The 22,587-nt window shown below is 31.5% G+C and overlaps 1 protein-coding gene across 12 annotated transcripts in view; it reads right to left on the reverse strand.

Annotated features, from left to right (window-relative positions):
- Nucleotides 1-22,587, reverse strand: part of EPHA5 (EPH receptor A5) — a 471,809-nt gene that overhangs the window by 358,366 nt on the left and 90,856 nt on the right. For all 12 annotated transcript variants that reach the window (XM_074272342.1, XM_074272341.1, XM_074272344.1 and 9 more), the window contains one exon: nt 5,675-6,338. In XM_074272342.1, the coding sequence (XP_074128443.1) occupies nt 5,675-6,338 (664 nt within the window). The remainder of the gene's footprint in view (nt 1-5,674; nt 6,339-22,587) is intronic.

A 22,587-nucleotide genomic window follows, 5' to 3' on the forward strand; every position in this document is an offset into this window, starting at 1 on the left:
AAACAAAATGAGATATTTTTCATAGGTCATTCTATAGTTAACTATTGAACTTTATTTAACAGTGCCAAAGATAAGATGCTAACTAAATGTTTTACAGAACTTAGTTTGGACAAACATAGTAGTCTCCTCCATTCCCTTTCCCCTCTCACATACACATTTGCACACATTTGACTATGGAAACACAACTAGTCAGAAGGGTAGAACCTAGTGATCATGCAGTCTTGGAACAATGTCAAGCTTGAAGGTCCAAGAATCCAATTGCATAGGGCATTTCATAACCTTGTGTTATTAGAAAACCATTTCAATCTAGTCAGTAGTCACTGTGCCTTAAAGTACCTCAAAGAAGGCAAAAGTATGAGTCTTAGCTCCAATTAAGCTTTGTTGCCTTTATGGGGAGTGTGGGAGACTAGCAATCCAAGTAGGAGATAGTGTATGGAGATAAGAGGAAATTCTTGACAGATAATGGTCCTACCAAAACGATATGAGATTTTTAGGCTTTTTGTTAGCTCTGAGAGATAGGTATCCCAGAATATTATTACTTCCCTTTTTTCAAATAAAGACATTGTTCCTCATAGAAATTAATGGCAGAGAAGTAGCATGCTACAGGGGGGAAAAAGTTTTGAATTTAGGTTCATTAATACCTTGGTCAAAACTTCAGCTCTGTCACCTACTTGGTATATGATGTTGAACAAGTCACTTAATCTATTTGGGCCAAAATAACCTATTCTGAGCTCTAAATTTTTGGTCCTCAATCATTTTAAAGAGATAGAAAGTGCAACTTAGAAGCTAGGTGAATGGTCCATAGTCACAAGGTATCTAAACAGCAAAAAAAGGATATAGATTAATAATTTGCTTAATCCAAGGGCATGAATTTCCATGATTACAAACAAGGTCAAATATTTTAACTAGAAGATTAAATTTATGTCTACCTGTAATTTTCAGTGAAGAGAAGTTTTTGTATTTTCAACTTTCCAAATAGAACAAAGGTTCTTAAAGTATGTGTGTGTGTGCATGCACACAAATGCATCGTGGAGTTCTGAGCATATTAAAAGTTCCAAGAATAATATTTTAAATACATATAATAAAATACACATGATATACAAAGGAAATAAGTTATGTTGGAATATAATAATCAAAATATCACAAATGTTCAAAAATCCAAGGTAAAGTATATCAGTATTAGAATATAAGCTTTTTGAAGTTATATCTTTGCATCTCCCATCCTAGCAAAGCCTTGCATATAGTAGATGCAAATTGAATGAATGAATATGGGAGAGAGTTTCCTGGAAAACTTACCAGGTTGAAACAGATGGCTCTAAATGGAAATATTAGGAGGAGAGTGAAAAAGAGAGAGACAGACCAAGAGACAGACAGACACACACACACACACACACACACACAGAGCCAGACAGAGAGCAAAAAAAAAAAAAAAAAAAAAAAAAAAAAAAAGAGACAAAGACAAATAGACAGAGAGATGGAAGGAGAGAAGAAGGGAGTGAGGAAGGAAAAAGTGTATCAAAGATGAAGAAAATGAAGCCTGAAGAGAACAATGAAAAATGGTGACAAGTTGGAAATTTTTTTACTGTATCTCTGATAATGGGCAATAGTATAGTGAAAATCATGGATTCTTTGTTCCTGTGGAGCATGGAGATCTCAGCAGATGATCTATCTTGACCTCCTTACTTTAAGGTAAAAGTCTAAAGACCACAAAGATTAAGCAATTTGCTCATTGTTGGCAGATAATACTTCCAGGGTACATACTATACCATTACTTGAACTATTCATGTTCTTATAACATGCTAAAATTTGGCAAGTGTTTTACATACAATCTCTCTGAATCTCTGTCTCTCTGTTATTCTCTATGTTATTCTCTCTCTCTCCGTCTCTCTCTCTCTCTCTCTCTCTTTCTCTCTCTCTCTCTCTCTCTCTCTTTCTCTCTCTCTCTCACTCACAACTCTGTGATAATACAGTTATTAGTAGCTACATTCTACATATTAGAAAACCATAAAAGAAAGATTCTTAAAAAAACTTGTCCAAAATCATGGTCAATAATTCTTAGAGTTTGTACTCAAATTCAGGTCTTCCTTCCTCTTAGTTCTGCCTTTTAGACCCTGTACCATAATGTCTAATGTCACAATTGGCTTGCAAGTCTGTCCTGTCCACATAAGCCCAGTTTCTTTAATCCAGTCTTTCTGCTTTATTGCTCCCTACTCAACAGGAGCAGATCATGAAGAAGTAAGAAAAGAAAGGATAGTTAAGAGAATGTTTTTCAAGACTTGTTACTATGTAAAAAGTAGATCTGACAACAGCAACTATTATTATTATTATTATTATTATTATTATTATTATTATTATTATTATTATTATTATTATTATCATGTTATCTTCTTCACCTTCATATTCCCCAACATTTCTCTCTCAATATGTAGGCACTTAAAGATTTTCCTCCTAAAATATATATTTCAAGAAAAAAGTGGATCCGTCATCCCAGTTTCAATGAAGCTAGAGGGATTGCTGTTCTGATATCATTGTATCATTATCTATACTTCCATTGGTATATACAAAGCATATTACTTTAAAGGATCTTTCAAGATCTTCAAAATCTTGAAAAAAGATTTTTCAAGAGAAAAAAGTCTTAGAAATGAAATTGATGAAATTTACATTATTCATGAAAATGAAATTTGGAAAATGATTTTACAGTTTCTGGTAGGCTCATATTTGATACTGTTACAAATATTGGCTCTCAAAAAGAAGACTACTCCCAAAAAGGGATGCCATTTTGAGCATTTATTTATGCATACATAAAGCAGATATGATAACTTCCTTTAAATCCTGCTATAGACAAAACTTATCTACTTCTTAGATAAATTTAACCTCACAGCATTAGTGAATTATGCATCCAATTCTTAGTTAAATAAAACTTCTGCATATGTTACCATCATCACAGAATGAAGGAATATAGACAACATGGAAATGTAGTTCTACTTCATTGGTATCTACTTGGGGAGGGAAGAGCTTTCTCCTAGGAAAGTAAATCCTAGTACTTTATAATGCATTTTTGGAACAGAAATAATTTAAGGAATTCGCTGTGATTTAGGGTCTCATTCAATAGTTGAGTTTCCTGAGAAAATAATCAATCTATAAAGTAGTTTTGTTTTGTTTTGTTTTTTAACAAACATGAGCCAATTTGATTCATGAATAAAAGAAGGCATGTTTTGAAATATTATACAATTGGGAAAATTCAAGGAATGGGGAGGGGTTTGCATGTTCATACTTGAATGAACCTTAGTTTTCCATTCACTTTAGGTAAGATAAATATACATAACAACTAAGAGACAAATTCAATGTTTTGTTTAAATGTTAATTATGAGAAGGAACAATATAATCAAAGAACCACACCATCCATGAATAGGAAGGTAAATCATATCATCTAGTAAAGGGGTTATTGTCCTGTTGGTATCATGAACCCTTGTGCAATCTAAGGATCCTTTATCAAAATAATGTTGGGTCTTTAAAAATAATAATTGATGGAAATCCTAAATTTCAGTTTAAGATTAGTGAAAGTAAATATGATTTTTCCCAATATAATTTCAAAGAACCCTTGAAATCTATCCACAAGCATGACAGCTTTAGGTTAAAAACACTTGATCTAGTGAACCACATTATCTAAGCAGGAATCCTCTCTACAACATTTCCAGGAAATAGTCATCAAAGATGTTTGTAAAGATTTGTGGTAAAGAAAAACCTCCTACTACCTGAAACAGTTTGTTTCAATTTATTACAATTCTAATATTTTAATGTTTAAAATAAAGAAAATTTTTTCTAAAAGGCAGTCTTCCAGTTATTTAGAGAAAATATCCATTGTTATCCAGATTAAACATTCATCCTTAATCTCCTCAATTAAATATTATAAAGTATGATTTTGAACCTCTTCACCATCCTCTTCTGGATGTCTGAAGCCTTTCCAAGATTGTGCTCCTCAGAACTAAGCAAAATATTTTATAGATGGGCTAATCTAATATTCAGTATCTTTTAAAACTGTCTAAAAAGCATGCCTTTTGCTTACTTTCTTTTTCTTATATTTATTTTGTTTTGTTTGTCAAGTTATGCTGTTGCATATTTTTTATCTCAAAAACTTTTCTAATTCAGTGGTTTCAAATTCTAAAATAAAACATTGAAAAATATGTTAACTTAGAAAAGCATAAATTATAATTATCTATGATTTATTACATTTTATTTATTTTGTTAAATATTCTCCAATTATATTTTATTCTGTTTAGGCCCCACTTGTGTGATGAATTTAACATCTTGAATTTAATACATATTTCTTCTATCTTGACTGTGTCCTGTAGGTTTTTGAATCAGCCCTTTTGGAGACTATCCATATATTGCCATTCATTTTCATTTTGTTAAATTTGTCCCATCATTCTAGCTCATCAAAATCTGTTCTTATCCTGCTTTTACTACCCATTGTATTCATTATCCCTAACAGCTTTCTGTCATACACAAATTTGATCAGCATGCCACTTATGTTTTCATCCAAGTTTAATATAATCTATTGAACAGAATAGTGCCACATCTAGAATCTAGAATTATAAGTCTAGAAAAATTCCTATAGATTGTCATTTATCTACTGCCTTTTGAGACCAATTTGTTGCACTAACTGCACCATCACAGATCCCATGTCTCTTCATATTGTCCACAAGAATTATTTAGAAACTATGTTAAATCGTTTTCTGAAATCCATGTATATCCCATGTCTAGAGTATTCCCCTGATTTAACAGTCTGGTAACCTTGTCAAAATAAAAAAAAGGAAACAAGGTCATTTTTCATTTTCCCAAAGATTCTCTTCTCTTTGGAGTAAAGTTCTATTTTACCAGAAAGTCATTAATAATTTTCCCAGTGGAAAAAGGAAACTTACTGCACTTTGAGCAAATGAGAGTATGTTCAAATGATGAGGTGAGCATGCATGATCAAGCTTCAATTTAAAAGGAAGCATTCAAAGAAAAAAAATAGCAAGGGAAAATTGCTTTGAAATGACCTTTTTGTCTTAGTATTATCCTTAAATGGATATCTTGCTAGTAACTAGTTTATTATGCATTTAAAGTTGATAATTTTTTTAAATAAGCATTTTAAAATATTTTAAATAATATATTGAATTGTTTGTGTCATTTCTCCCCATTTCTCCCCTAGTTCTAATTTGAAATCCCTAACTTTTAAAAATAATTTAATAATATATGATGCGTGTATATGCATGTGTGTATATATATATACACACACACACATATATATGTATATAATATAGATATTCTATGATTTGCATTTGATTTGAAACATTCCGAAGGATAGCAGGATACAATCTTAGAAGGAAAAATAAAAATTAGAAGACAATAATCATATGAAACCCTTATCACCTTATTTTTTTCTTTTCAAAAAGAACTCCAAAAACATGACACATTATATTAGCATTGGAAATGTGGACATTAATTATGCATCTGAAAATAATGTATTACATTACATCTTTTGTAAGAGACGCAAATTCCATAAATTAGCCAAGTAAAACATCATTTGTTAGTTAATAGTTTCAGGAAAGAAAATACACAGGTGAACCTCTTAAAGTGAACTCTCTTTGACAATCCATACATAAATCTATCTTTAATTGGAAATCCTTACCTTGACAGGTGCCATTTTTCTCCTCATATCCTGCTTTGCACATGCATTTCCCAATTGGAACCAACCATTCTCCTTCAGCACTGCAATGCATCTTGGGTGGCTCATCAGTCACAGAGTGGTTGACACAGGAGCCTGATACTTCTAGCAATTGAGAAGAATCTGCTCCAGTTATTGTGTCTGGAAAGAGTGCCAAGTTTCGAACCACAGAAGGACACTTTTTGTAGTACACACGCACTGATACCAGAGCAATGCAAGCACCCACATCTTGAAAAGCAAGATAAAATCCCTTTTTGGTCAGAGGCCCAACATCTCTGACTTCTGTATTAAGTTTCATGACTCGGTCACCAAGGTCCAGTTCAGTAAAACTTTCATCTGCAGCAATTGTGTCTATTTTGATATACTGGTTTTCTTTGATATTCCTCCCATCTTCATCATCTGATTCAAAATAATACATGTTAAAAGTCTCCTTGCATGTCCCAAGTCCTCCTGGAAGGCTATTACAGTCCCTCAGAGTAAATTTGAGTTCTATGAATATTCTGGAAGCACCTTCATTGGAGATCCAACTGGTCAGAAGCCAGTTATTCTGACTTTGTTCCATAACTTTGCATACTTGGTAGGTGTGTATTGGGGCATAGTTCTCATCCACTTCTCCAATCTCTTCCCACTGTAAGATTAAAAAAAAAAAAAAGAAAAGAAAACACAACTTTTATTAGACAGGAATAATGCATCATTTGAATGTCATATACATTTTTGCCCTCCTTAATATCTTCCAAAATGCATTTATAAATTTTTATTATTGGTTTATGTATACTGAAATGGAAGGTGTATACATTTCCATTCTTTTCCTTTATATTTGCCTTTTTAAGTAGTAGACCAAATTCGTCTTCTTCTACCTCTTACCTATAATCATCATAAGTTTAAGAACAATGGAAACCAAATGTTTCATAGATGACCTTTAAGAGAAGGTTAAGGGGGAAAAAAAGAGTATCGAAAAATTATTAGAGGGAAAAGGGGACAATATATATGTTTTTCATGTATCATAATGAGTAGGTCCACATAGAAGAATAATAAGAAGAAAGATGCTAAGTGTCAAGAGAAGGGGGAAAAAGACAAAGTGGTATGTGTTTGTAAAATACCACCTGCATAATTAAAACTAGTTAGTTCTATGTATACATACATAATTACATATAATTAATTACTGTATTATAAGTAATACCTGGGAAGAAACTATCTCTACCAATGGAGATCTATAACTGTTATGCAATGTATAGTCTTAAAATGGATATATAGTCGGTGGATCACAACATAATATTTTCACTCTTTTTGTTGTTGTTTGCTTGCATTCGGTTTTCTTTCTCATTTTTCCCTTTTTTGATTTGATTTTTCTTGTGCAGCATAATTTTTGTAGAAATATTTATAGAAGAATTGCACATGTTTAACATAAAGTGGCTTACTTGCTGATGAGGGGAGGATTTGAAACACATGGTATTGCAAGGGTGAATGTAGAAAATTATCCATGCATATATCTTGAAAATAAAAATAAAGCTTTAATATAAAAAAGAGTTGTCTAGAGGACACTGTGAAATAAAATGACTTCTAGTTGAACTGGCTAAAGTGTGTAATAGATGGAATTTGAACCAAGTTCTACCTCTCTGTCCACTATGCTAAGCTGCTTCTCTACTGCAATGAAATGTATTGGAATACATTTTATCTAATAAATTCAACAACATATGTTATGGTGTATAAGCATATATGTTTCTTCTAAATAGCTAAATAATTAGTTACTTACCTAAATACATAAATAAAGCTGAATGTCTCCATATCTAATCTATTACTTTCTAGGACCTCGGCAATGCACTAATTCTTTTTAACTAATGTTGAAATCCTGATAACCCTAAAAAGTAGCTTCTAATTAGAAACTATGGGTTCCATGGAGAAATTTATTTCAGCACTTCTATGGAAATAAGATTTCAGTGGTATGGATGATCACTTTGCTGACAGAGAAGAAGATCATCACTGGACCTCAGTAGATAGTAGTCATCAAGAGTTGGTGGGGTCTGGAAAATGTATCACCTTTTAGCTATCAGAGTAATGAATATTGAAACTTAATCTGTCCTTGGGGACACACAATCTATTGATAGGCATACATCATGGGGGGATATTATATTTAGGAAAATCAGATTTGACTTTATTTACTTCAGTTCTAAAGCTCCGGGGTAAATTGAATTAAACAGATGAAGGAATGCAATGACCAATCATAATTCCACACTATTGATGATGAAGAATTTGATCCATTTCCTGAGAGAGAAATGATGGACTCAATAAGCAGTTGAGTTGTAAATTTTTAGAATAGCTATCAGGGGGATTTATTTGCTTGCTTATGCATATTTTATGATTGTTTTTTTTTTTTTTTTCTTTTAAAGTAGGGAAGTGAATAATGCTTATGTCTTTTAAATGTGAGAATAATATAAAAATAATTGTTTAAAAAAACCCAGAGTGGTGAAATGGTTTTGACCCGGAATTGGTGGGTTTTTTATCATTAATATTTATCATTAATGTTAATATGATATGATTTTCATATTTCTGGTCAATCCATAAAGTTCCGAAGAGGGAAAAGAACACATGTAGGATGAAATTATTACACTTGTAAGTTATTGTCAGGATTCTTGTGACTCATGATGTCCAATAGTATCAAAATTCTAAATTTCTAAATCTAAATTGTATTTATCAAAAATAGCGTAGATTAGAAGGTGATAAGAAGGTAGATTTGAATATCTCTGCAAAATCACCACAGAAGATGTTATCTTTACATAAATTCTGTTGTTTTCTGGCTAATTCTCATCTCTGACTTTATATACTATTAGAAAAATGCAAGTTTTGTCTCAGCTTGGACAAATCAGGTTTTTTTTTTTTGTCCAGAGCTTTGGGACAATTTTGATTTTCATATTTGTTTTTTCCATGGAAAAGATTTATAATCAAACTCCAATTATACCCAATTTCTAAAACTGATACTTCATGGAGAAGGAATATTGCAAAGAGCAAAGAGCTACCATATAACATAAATGAGACAAAGTAGCAAAGCTAACCAAGAAAATCCTCAAATTAATATAACAAGATGCAGTTAAACTCATTTTCTTTAAATTAAGTGAAATTGAAGAATTATATTAAAAAGATTGGATTCTTTTCTTCTATGCACAACAAATCAAGTCTATCCACAGAATTAAAACCAAAATGCTACATTAATTTGGTGCTAAATGTTTCCTCTACGTCTTTAATAGCTCTCAGAAGGAAAACACAAATGGATTTCAGCAGCATAGTGTTAAATCATTTATAGAAGACCTATTTCTGCATCAGATATTACAGTAGGACAGTGCAAACAAGTTAACAGACCTAGAGGCTGCAGCATACACTGAGAAAAAGATGGCAAGCAATTCACACACTAAGTATATGCTATTGGGAGAGAAAGGGAGAGAGACAGAGACAGACACACATACACACACTCATGCATACAGAGAGAGACACAGAGAGAGGCAGAGGCAGACACAGAGAGATAGAGATAGAGTAGACACACATACACACAGAGACAGAGAGACAGAGACACAGAGACAGACAGAGAGAGAGACAGAGAGACAGAAAAAGACAGACACAGAGATAGAAAGAGAAAAAGAGAGAGAGGAAAGAAGAGAGGGAGAGAAGCTATAGATAGCACTTGACAGGTCTGCTCAAAAGTCACTTGCTTCAGGTGCTAATTTTCAAGCAGAAGTATAAAAATCTTATTTCTTTACATGTTCTCAATTAGAAAACATACAATAATACCTAGTAGGTGTGTTTTTGTTCTTTTTTTTTTCTTCTTATAAAGATGATAAGATAAACCAGGGCCTTTATTTATATTGCTGACATAACAATAATAACAATAAAAGTTTTAACTGAAGTAATTATGTTTATGCATTTCTCTATAAGCAATTATGTAAGATATACAGAACAACTCCCACAGAGCCCTGCTCCCATTTTGGCAATGATTTGTACACATGGATAGAGAGGATGCATCCACTCAAAGCTCAAAGTCCAAAGGCAATATTTGAGGCACCCCTCCCCTCTCCACCCCACAATTTATATTTTCTTAGAAAAAAAAAAGACAATTCCTTGCCCTGTATACAAATCCTTAATAAGAGGGACTGATAATTTAAGAACAAATATTAAATTAAACAATATACCCAAAAATATATTTGGTTCTTTGAATTTATCAGAAGTGCTTACTAAAGGATAGTGACATATGATGAGATTAGAAAAGGCACTTGAAAATACATTATGGTGAGGAGCTGCCACAGGAGAATAAATGATGCAGGCTTTGGCTACCTGTCAACTTCTATTACAAATTTAAATGTGAAATTTCTTTAGACCTTTTATGAAATAAAATGCCTATTCATATAATGCATATGCACATACACAACTTAGATTATATTGGGAAAAATATGAAATTTAAACATTTATTAGAGTTGGGTGCTTTTGGAAATATCCAAAACAATGTATTCAACATTATTGCTGTCTCATCCCAAACATGTATCAATTTATTTGTTGCATTATGAATTGGTCCTAGAAAAGTTTTATAATTATATTATACATACCTATGTATATGTATTAGTGATCAAAATAATTTTAACTTTTAAAAACAGGTGGGTGAATACATGTGAAAGGTTTGTTTTTTGTTTTTGTTTTTGTTTTTCCTGAATAGACCATATTCTTACAAACTCAGACTAACCAGTCTATGTTTTATACCCCACATGTTGCAATTAGAAAATTACCCTAAACACAAAAAGTTTTATGCCTAACTCAGGACATATAGCTGCTAAGTGTTTTAAACGCAGTTCTTCTTGATCCCCAAACTCAATTTTCTATCTACCCTGCTATATTGAATATGTTTATTTATCTGTGTGTCTCTATCCCCTTTTTTATACACACATATTTGAATATATAGATATATCTATATATTTATATACTGATGTATATATATATCCATATAACATATATATGTAAATAATTCCACAGGACAACACAAGTTGTTCTTTATGCTATATCTCTCTCCTGTTTCTGTATCTATTGCTCTAAGCTTCACTGATCCATCTTGACTTCCTTTCTTCCCCTCTACCATCAGAAATCCATACTCTGCTTTATCTCCATTCCCACTCCCTTCTTTTTTTCTGACAGGAATCTATAAGTTCATCTGTTTCACTGGTAGCAATGAAATAACCAGATATTTTCTTTAAGTAGAATATTTCATAAAATGCATCCCCAAATAAGACAGTTTCATTTAAATCAGCATACCCAGTCAAGAACAACAACCAAAGTTACATTAAGTGCCTGGGTTTCTCCCTAGCATGCCTTTGGACTTGAAATATGTAATTGGAGTCCATTAATGATAGTCTGAGAGGGAATAAAGATATTGAAAATCTCTAAGACAAAGAGAGTGGGAAGCTCATTACAAACAAAGGTAGCCCATTCTTTTTGGTGTTGTTCTAATTGTTAATTTTCCATTATATTAAACCAAAAAATGTTTCCTTCTATCCACTGGAACTAAGTTTCTATGCTCTGGCATTACAGAGAGTTATGCTGCATTTGATGCAACTTTAGAAACAGAAGTCTATTTTTTGACTTTCTCTTTTTAAAATAAAATAGCCTATTGAATTATTTTAAACATGGCTAAAATTGTAGTATAGAATGAAACATTTAGGTAAACACATGTTTATAAGAGTACTAACAAGGAAATATTGAGCTATGTGAGTTGTATTCCACACAACTATTGTTATGTGAGTTGTATTCATTGTGTAGAAAAGCAAGCATTTATTATTTTCTATGATTTTCTACTAAGTTAAAAAAGAAACTACCCCTTCTCTCAAGGAATTTACATTCTATTGGAATAAGACAATATATATATATATATATATATATATATATATATATATATATATATATATATATATATATATATATATATATATATATATACTAGACTAGTAGATCAGTGGAACAGATTAGGTACAAAGGACAAAAAAGGGTACAACTATAGCAATCTAGTGTTTGACAAACCCAAAGATACCAACATTTGGGAGAAAAATTCATTATTTGAAAAAAACTGTTGGGAAAAATGAAAATTAATATGGCAGAAATTAGATATGGATCCACACTTAACACCATATACCAAGATAAGATCAAAATGGGTCCATGATTTAGGCATAAAGAATGAGATCATAAATAGATTAGAGGAACAGGGGATAGTCTACCTCTCAGACCTGTGGAGGAGGAAAGAATTTATTACCAGAGGAGAACTAGAGATCATTATTGATCACAAAAATAGAAGATTTTGATTACATCAAACTAAAAACTTTCTGTACAAACAATACTAATGCAAACAAGATTGGAAGGGAAGTAACAAATTGGGAAAACATTTTTACAGTTAAAGGTTTTGATAAAGGTCTCATTTCCAAAATATATAGAGAACTGACCCTAATTTATAAGAAATCAAACCATTCTCCAATTGATAAATGGTCAAAGGATATGAACAGACAATTCTCAGATGATGAAATTGAAACTATATCCACTCATATGAAAGAGTGTTCCAAATCACTATTGATCAGAGAAATGCAAATTAAGACAACTCCGAGATACCACTACACACCTGTCAGATTGGCTAAGATGACAGGAACAAATAATGATGAATGTTGGAGGGGATGTGGGAAAACTGGGACACTAATGCATTGTTGGTGGAGTTGTGAAAGAATCTGGCCATTTTGGAGAGCAATTTGGAACTATGCCCAAAAAGTTATCAAACTGTGCATACCCTTTTATCCAGCAGTGCTACTACTGAGCTTATATCCCAAAGAAATACTAAAGAGGGGGAAGGGACCTGTATGGGCCAAAATGTTTGTGGCAGCTCTTTTCGTAGTGGCTAGAAACTGGAAAATGAATGGATGTTCGTTAATTAGAGAATGGTTGGGTAAATTATGGTATATGAATCTTATGGAATATTATTGTTCTGTAAGAAATGACCAGCAGGAGGAATACAGAGAGGCTTGGAGAGACTTACATCAACTGATGCTGAGTGAAATGAGCAGAACCAGAAGATCACTATACACTTCAACAACAATTCTGTATTACGATATATTGTGATGGAAGTGGAAATCTTCAACATAAAGATCCAACTCACTTCCATTTGATCAATAATGGACAGAAACAACTACACCCAGAGAAGGAACACTGGGAAGTGAATGTAAATTGTTAGCACTACTGTCTTTCTACCCAGATTACTTATACCTTCGCAATCCAATTCTTAACGTGCAACAAGAAAATTGGATTTACACACATATATTGTATCTAGGTTATACTGTAACACATGCAAGAAGAATGGGATTGCCTGTCATCTAGGGGAGGGAGTAGAGGGAGGGAGGGGAAAATTTGGAAAAATGAATACAAGGGATAATGTTATAAAAAATTACTCATGCCTATGTACTATCAAAAAACTTTTATAATTATAAAATTAATTTAAAATAAGAATGAAATTCTTTCTTAGAGATTGCTATCCTGGATAACTGACTGGAAGGATGGTCAGTTAGAAGCTTATTACATTTGCAACTGATGGTAAGTTTGATAAGATAAGTCATATACTAGATAACAGAATCAGAGTACCAAAAAAAAAAAATTCAACTTACTGGGACACTAGGTGGAAACTAACAAAATTGATCAGGAAAAATGTGAAATCATTCTTATTTGTTTCTCTTTAAAATCACTTAAGATTATACATCCTGAGTTGCAATTTACCAAACTAAATGTAAATCTGACAATAATAGAGTGATCCCCCAAATTAAGTTGCCCAAAGCAGACCTCCTGAGAAACATAATAGGCCAGGCTAGAACCACTGAAGATCAAAGCTCTATTGCAAATCGTTAGTAGCATTTTCCATCATCAACTTAGTGCCTGGGAAAGATAGAGAACTAATTTCAAAGAGGAAAAGATGGGAGAGGAAGTAGACTACAGAAGAAAAGAGAAGATGAGGAAAAGGGAATATTTTTAATATAAATAATTGTTTCTAAGTTGTCTACTTCATTTATTTTTTAATATTTCAAATACTATGCTCAACTTTTCTTAAGGATCTTTAAAATAATTGTTTCTGTAGATGATGTGGGAAAATTAGGACTCATCCATTGTTGGTGGAGTTGCAAACTGATAAAACCATTCTTGCAATATTGAATTAGACACAAAGGTCATTCAAACTCTGCCTACCCTTTTATCCAGCAATAGTACTGTTAGGTCTGTATTCCAAAAAGATCACCAAAAAACATGTACACATATAAAAATGTTCAAAATGCCTTTTGGGGTGGCAAAAAATTGAAAATTGAGAAAATACTCATGAACTGGAGAATGAATGAATAAATTGTGATTTATGAATGTAATATAGTTTCTGTAAGAAATGATAAGCAGATTTCAGGAAAAACTAGAAAGACTTACATGAACTGATGCTGAATGAAGTGAATGGAATTAGGATGATATTGTACACAGTAATAGTAATATTGCACAATGACCAATTTTTATAGACTTAGGTCTTTTCAGAATGTAATGATCAAAGACAATTCCAAAAATCATATGATGGAAAAAGCTATCCACATCCAGAGAGAGGACTTTGGAGTCAGAATGCAGATCAAAGCATGATATTTTCACTGTTTGTTTTTTTTTGTTTGTTTGTTTGTTTTTTGTTTTGTTTTTGTTGTTGTTTTTGTTGTTGTTGTTTTGTTTTGTTTTTGCTCAGGGTTCTTATCTTTTGTTCTAATTCTTCTTTCACAACATGACTAATCTGGAAATATGTTTAATATGATTGCTGTCTTAGGATGGAGATAGGGGAGGAAGAAAGAGAGAGAAAAGAAATTCAAAATCAAAATTTTATAAAAGTGAATGTTAAAAACTATCTTAACAGGCAACTGGGTAAAATGCTATTAATTGTGGGGGGAGAAGTATAAAAGTCTATCTTTAACACACACATACACACACACAGAATCATTCAAAATTCTTTCATATATTTTCAATGTTCAAAATCTGAGAAACCTCAAGTTTCAGAACCAGTTTCCTGACAGAAACTATTCCTCCCTCTCTTAATGTTCCTTAAAAATCTAAACATTTTTCCCAATTTCTACATTTAGCCACAAATTCTTAGATTCAAAGAAATTTGATAAGCTTAATATATCCAAATGTTATATTAAAAAGGTTAAAAATATATAGATTCTCAAGTAACAAGTCAGAGATTGCTAGTTTAAAATCAGTGACTTAATTTGTAACTGTCCTAGGAAGTAAACTGCTTTCTAATTTCTTAAAGAACTCCATATTTATTTTGACAAATATATTTGATGCATTATTATATGATATTTTGAGGAGAAGGAGAATCCATTATTTCATCAATTACTTCCTTAGTCCAGATCACAGTCCATCTCTACTTTATCACAAAATAGTAACTCAAAGTTCTAGGTGCTTTGTCCTATGTTTCTCGAATTTGCAGGAATGCCAAAGGAGCACAGAGGCTATTATATACATTAATTACTCATTTCTTTTGCTTTGTGACTGGCTCTCCCAATCCTATTTTCTCTTCATGTTTATAATCTTATATTTTACAGTCATTCTATGGCACTATTCATCATAGGCAATATAATTTAGACTAATTACACCCATCATTTGCCTTTCTATTGCCCCTCTGGTTATACTAAATGCTTGAGTTAAAAATGATGTGTCTGCAACTGGGACTAAGAAGTGTTCAAAGAAGATACCAAAAATTATCAACCAATAGATATGTTTTCCTCTATCTACATATGTTTCCAAAACAGCCTTAATGAAATTAAAAGCATACAACAATAGCCTTTCTCAAACCAAATTATATCTTTATAGTCACCTAATTGACAAACAGGTAAATTGTCTATTGTTATAAATACTATTTAATTCAGGAGAGCAAAATGTAAATTTAAAGGCTCTCTTTTAATAAAATATCTTCCAAACTTAGACTAAAATCATACAATAACCAAAGAACCATACTTGTAATTGGGAGAGAAATCAGAAGTCACCAAGTCCAAATTATCCTTTTATATATAAGGAAAAGTAGAAAAAATGAAATGATTTTCAGGTGGTAAGTAGAAGTTCAAAGTTATGTAACTCTGAATTGATGGGTATCCTTATTATTCAAAGAAATATAGGGATTACTTTGTTTAATTAATTTTTTCATATCAAATGAAGTAGAAAACATAAAAAAAAACTATATTCATCAAAAGTCTTTCTAGATTATGGAGCATATTTAATATGTAAATCTGACAATAATAGAGTGATCCCCCAAATTAAGTTGCCCAAAGCAGACCTCCTGAGAAATATACTAGGCAAGGCTAGAACCACAGAAGATCAAAGCTCTCTTGCAAATCATTAGTAGGATTGTCCAGTGAATACTCATCAACTTAGTGCCTGGGAAAGATAGAGAACTAATCTCAAAGCGGAAAAGATGGGAGAAGAAGTATAATATAGAAGAAAATAAAATGGAACATGATTTCTCTCTAAAAGGTGAGAGTCAATTTAAAAATAATATTGTCTGAGTGGACATGGAAAAGTCTTCTAAATGAGATCCATTACCACATTTGAGAATTAAGCCTAACAATAAACACACACACACACACACACACACACACACACACACACACACACACACACACACAAACAACGATTGAGTACTTATTATGTGTATTATGATATGTAGTCAAATATACATCTTAGAGGTCATAAATCTGGTACATATGATACAAATGTACAATGTGATGAGCCCAGAACTTAAAAAGGAAAAAGAAACTGGCATGGACCACCTTTGGAAATCTGTGTAGTACTTTGGATGACCTTCTTTATGTGCAAAGATTTATTTTTTTAGCTTCAATATTATTTAGAGTTACAAAATGGCTGTGAGTCAAATAATACTCCAGTCCAAAATGAAAATTACCTTATTACATAAAGTTGGGTTTTAATTTCTATTTTTAATTAAATTATTAGCATTTATTTATTGGCATATTCACATTTTACTTAAAAGCAATAAAGAAAGCATTCTTTTAAAAAATATAATGCAGACTTTTGGCTGATTAACCTGTCTTATTATTTCGTAAAACAAGAGTCTTCCAACAAAGGATTTCTCTTGATGACACTATTTATTTCACATTCAAGTTAAATAATATTATGGCAGTCTCAGTGATGGAAAGGCAGTTCCTTTGGTGGAAAGATGTTAACATTTAGCTAGCAATCAATTGCCTCCAGCTTAATTCTGACAAGACAGAAATATTCCTTCTTGGGATGATTTTTCTCCCATTACACAGATACTTCTCTTTTATTTTGCTTTTAGATGACTCTATAGTTCACTGCCCTTTAGGTTTTTGATATCATTTTTTTTTCTTTTTTGTAATACTTTGTAGAATTTTCTAAATAGACTTAAGCTATGAATTTCACGACTGACAATATAGCAATGATTCTTTCAATTTTGTTGCATTCAACAGCACTCTATCTTTGAATGTCCCCCTTTTCCAAACACAGGACCACAGCATTAAAGGCTTCCACATTTCAAACATCAAACTAATAAAATAATCTATATCCAGATATCATTAGCATGTAAGAATACCTCTTTGACCAAAATGACCTATTAATTCCTTGACACTTCTACAAAATTGATCAAAGGTCTATACTAGCAAAATATCATATTTATTATCACTTTGAAAATAGATAATATTAAATGGTAAAATATGATGTAATTAGTTGAAAGAATTATTTACTCCTACAGGTTTGCATTTAGGAAAAGTGAACATGGCAAGGGCATTCTTAAAGTTGTTCTACTTCAAGAATTAAATTTTGGGAATGTTCCTTAAAGCTTGATTGATTCAGAATCCCAATAAGAGAGACATTCTCACCCAATAAAATTATCGGCATATGAATCATATTGTTATGCAAATTATACATTTTTATTTTCTTAAATATTTATAAATTACATTATCTTTTGTGACATTCTTTTTTTAATCTTGTATTTCAAATTATTTTCTTACCTTTTCTCCATTTCCCATTTCTTGAGAAGGTAAGAAATTATATCAGTTATACATATGAAGTCATATAAAATGGTTCCATATTTACTATGTAGTTAAAAAAATAAGGACAAAAAATAAGAACAACAGACAGTGAAAAAGTATACCACCATTGGTATATAGAGTTCATCAGAAGATACCACTGCAATTTCCTTGAATAATTATCTTTTTGAGAAAAGCTAAGTTAGTCACAGTTGAATGTCATTGTATATTTTTGTTATTGTGTACAATGTTTTCCTGGTTCTGCTCAATTCTTTTTGCATCAGTTCATAAAAGTCTTCCCATTATTTTCTGAAACAATCCTGCTTATCATTTCTTATAGTACTATTTCATCAGAAACATATTCTACAACTTGTTTAGCCATTTCCTAATTGATGGGCATTTCCTCAATTTTCAATCTTTGTCAACAAAAAAAAGATCTGCTATATGTAGTTTGCACATATAGGTCCTTTTTCTTTCCTTTAAAAATCTATATCATCCTTCTAAATTTGAAGTCCATGAACTTGTTTTTGTTTGTTTTTCAAATTGAAATCAATATAATTGGCTTTCTTACATCTACATGTATTTTGTTTTATACATTTTAAAATATTCTATAGTATATGGACTTCATCAAAAAGCTAAAATATCACAAGAAGTTAAGGACCTCTGATCTAGTCCAACTGCCTTATCCCATTTTTTTTTTCCTAGATGAAGAAACTCTTGAGTGTGACTCAGAGAGGTTAAAGGATTTGCCTAAAGGCACACTAGTAGTAAAGAGTTAAAATCTGAATACACTGATTCTCCAATAAAATTTAGTCATTTTTTTCCCTTTGTTCAATCCCACCTTCTAGATAACATAAATACTAACTTAGGAAAAAGCAGCCATTTGACTGATATCACTATGTGTTGTTTCTCTATGGAAATAGAGGATTTAAAAGGTTGAAGATGTTTTTAAGATTGGTCAAGTCTTCTGGTTTAAGAATTGAAGAATCTGAGTTCCATGGAGGGAAACTAACTTGCTCAAATTTATATAAACTCTTGGTATAGAACGTGTTCTCCCTCTCTGAGTTTATTTGGTTGTATAGCTGGAGTGCCATTACTCAATGAAAAAAAATCTGTATCCCATAAACATTATCCTATAATAGCCACTAAGTATACTTAAATAAACAAACACATAAGATACAAAACATGCTATGTTTCAAGAGCGGGGTGTAGTTATATATTACTTTATGATGCTGATATACAGCAAATTTTATTTGCCTTATAGAAAATCTCTGCCTTCATCCACATATATTCAAGTGGTCTCATTTATTCAGAATTTTTGTCTAAAAGGAAATAGTGAAATAGGTGAATTCATAAGATATGCAAAAATATACAATAATCAGCAGTAGCAGCCTGGTAAAAATAATGAAATGAGAAAATACTCCAAAACAGCTTTTATATTCCCCAAAAAATATTTTTATATGGCATCATCTTTTTGTTTTACTTGAAATTTCAGTAAAAGTATATCAATATCCTATCCTATTTTTCTTTTTAAAATATTTCTTGATACTCAAGAAAGTTCTCAAACTAATTTATTAACAAGAGTTTGGTGATTTGGTAATTGTTTTTGTTTTGTTTTATGTTTTTTAAGCCATCACAACTCAAGTTGATTGTCTACAAACCTGGGTAGGAATTGTGAAACTGCAAGAGTGGAGTGTGTAGACCCAGAGATGAAATCCTGGGTCCTTAACATATTGAAGTAGTTCACTAGTTCATATCTAAATAAAATTCAAAACCTTTTTACTTATGTTGCAAATCCTAAATAATTCTTGGAGGGGGCATTTTTTTTCCAAAAAGATACTGAAAATGATTTGAGAATCAAAAGGAATATCAGGCTTAATATGCACTACATTGGTTAACAAAATATTTGCAAATTCAACAACCTCAAAGCTATAACAGGAACTTATTAATTATTAAACGAAATAACAGATGGAATATATGATTAAAGATAAAGCAATTGCAACACTTCAGTCCATAAATTTTTAAACTTGAATTAATCTCTCCCAAAATTAGTTTTTTGTTCACTAAGAAAATATTAACAACAAAAACAAAAATAACTACTATGTTCATATATAGATTGATGGTGTATCACTGACTTACCTACCTCTAAATAAGATTAGGACAGTTCTTAATATTTAATAAAAGTTAAGAATTTGCCCATATACAAAATAATGGTGGAAAAAAATGCTACCTGAAATTTTCACTAACCTCCCATTCATTATTATACATTTCTGCCAATCCCTTCCTTCTTTATAGGTATACTTTTATTTCAGTAATCACTTTAATAGTAACCATGAAATCTACCAAATTGATGTCTTTAAAATGCCAAATGATTTGAATGGCCAAAATAGCAATACATTTGTCCTCTGCAATATGACTTTTTATATGTCCAAATAAATTTGCTAATACAGAGATCAGGTTCTTCTATAACTATCATTTAGGTGTACACAAGGATGTAAAGATTAACTTCATGATTTTTCAATCGTTTTAGTTGATTTAAATACAAAGTGAACCAAAAGATAGTTAGGGGCATAACAAGAGAGAAAGAAATGTAATTTTATAATATATTTCCATATTTCCTAAGAAAGTATCTCATTTGATCCTCACAACAACCCAGTAAGCAAACTATGATTACTTCCATTTTATAAATCAGGAGGTTAATGTGCAGAAACGTTAAATGGAAAGTCATTTAAAAATGGAAAGAACACTGACTTTGAGTTCAAATAATTCATATCCTATTACATACTATATGTATAATCTGGGACAAACTACTTCAACTTTCTGAGCTGTTTCCTATTTGCACAAAAAGATATTGAACTAGATGTGGGATTACAGAGTTGGTAAGTATGTGAGACAGGTTTTCAATGTGGTTAATTCTAAATTCTGCCTAGCATTGCTAAGATGCTAGTAATTTAATCAACAAACTTTTAATAATAACTCAGCTTATGTGTCAAGTACTGGAAATAAAAATACAAGCTATTAGCTCTCAAGGAACTTTCATTCTAATGAGAAAATATAAAATGTTAAAAGAAGCTGACAAGATGGGAGGAGGATAAATGATACCATGGAACCAACCTAGTGAAAAAAGAACTGCTTACTTTAGATGTTCTTAAAAATAGGGTCAAGGAAGAGACATTCAGTTAGAGAAAGGGGCTGCAAAGCCTGCAAGTTGTGTTTCTGGAGCTGAAGGGGTCTGTGTACTCAAAGGATTTATTTAGAAAAGTTTTGCTGTGATTATATGATATAGTTTAATCTTTATTGTTTTTGTTGTTTGTTTCATTTTGGTTTTTAGATCAGGGAGCTTTTGTGGACAATAGTACAAAACAAGGGAATTCTTGATGTAACCTCAGGGGGAAAAAGTAATTACATTTTCAAATTTGAAAAAGAGAACCCTTTAGCAATGTCAACACAATGCCTAAACAATACCAAAGAAGAGGGAAAATCAATAGGATGTTTTCCTTAACATTGACCACATAAGCCACAATGGTAAGACTAGTATTTCCCTGATAGGTATAGTCCCAATTATGTCAAGTTGGGAACATTGTTAATACCTCACCCAGTATTGTTTCTGTACACTTAATAGAAAGTCCAAATGGAGTCAGAAGTTAGAATAGTCTCCAGAAAGAAATATAACTTTGAATTGTTCTTGTATTTTGAAAAAAATAATTCTATTCATGGCAAATTCAGTGGTAATTATTTGGGAAATTATCTGTGTTTCTAATGTTGCCATTTATTTCATCACTTTAAGTCAGTTTAGCTAAATGAAATATATTCTGAAATATCACATACACCATTCAAGTAAGTCATAAGAGGAATATATTTGCATACAAATCAAGGTTTAAAAAAGTGAACAAATCTGAACTAGGAATGAGAAGAAGAAAAAAAGAACTTTGGCAAATAAAAATATTATTTATTTGTATCATTTATTTTTTTAAATACTAAATTCCCATATAATGTTATCCATCTTTAGAGGTAAAGGTTGTATGGCCTAGGATAACAGGTCCGATGAGTTTCATTTCAAATTGCATCTCAGAAAAGTGACCTGGGAAAGAAATTTCATTATTCTGGGAGAGTATTTTTTTTAATTTCTAAAAAATGAAAGGGTTGAATATTCCTAATGTCCCTTCCAACTTTGATCCTATGACTTCACTTTTTATAGTTTATTGAATATGATTTGCATAAAGCCTGATTTCTAAAATAGCAGCCCTAAATAACCAAGCACCTTTGAGAAGCAGCATAAAAGAGAGCAGACTATAAAATTTAAACACACACACACACACACACAATATTATATTCCTGTAGTAGGAATCTCATCATTTCTCCTTCTTCACATTAATAAGCCTCTTAGGCAGTAACATGAATAGGTGGCAACCCACACATTTAAATTATTAACATAAAGTAGTAACTATCAAATTCTTCTACCTATGACTATTAAGATAGCTTTTATGTACCTAGATTTTTAGGGATCTTTGGATTTTGTAGTATCTCCATTTCAAAATTATTTTTTAATGACTAATATGGCTTAAATAGGAGTATTATAAGATTGACATTGGAATGATCAACTCACTATGCCAGAGCCATATGAAATTACATGTGTGAGGAAAAAAGCCATCAGAAATTTTAAAAATATTCTGATTGAAAGCATCAGTGTACCTTCTGAACTTTCTAAAAATCTATCCTCCTTTTCCCCCTGAGATTTTGTTATTATCATTATTTTTGCATTTGTTCAGTTGTGTTGAACTCTTTATGAGTCCATTTGGGGTTTGC

This window comes from Sminthopsis crassicaudata, chromosome 6, assembly GCF_048593235.1.
Source record: "Sminthopsis crassicaudata isolate SCR6 chromosome 6, ASM4859323v1, whole genome shotgun sequence".
Classification (NCBI taxonomy): Eukaryota; Metazoa; Chordata; class Mammalia; order Dasyuromorphia; family Dasyuridae; genus Sminthopsis; species Sminthopsis crassicaudata.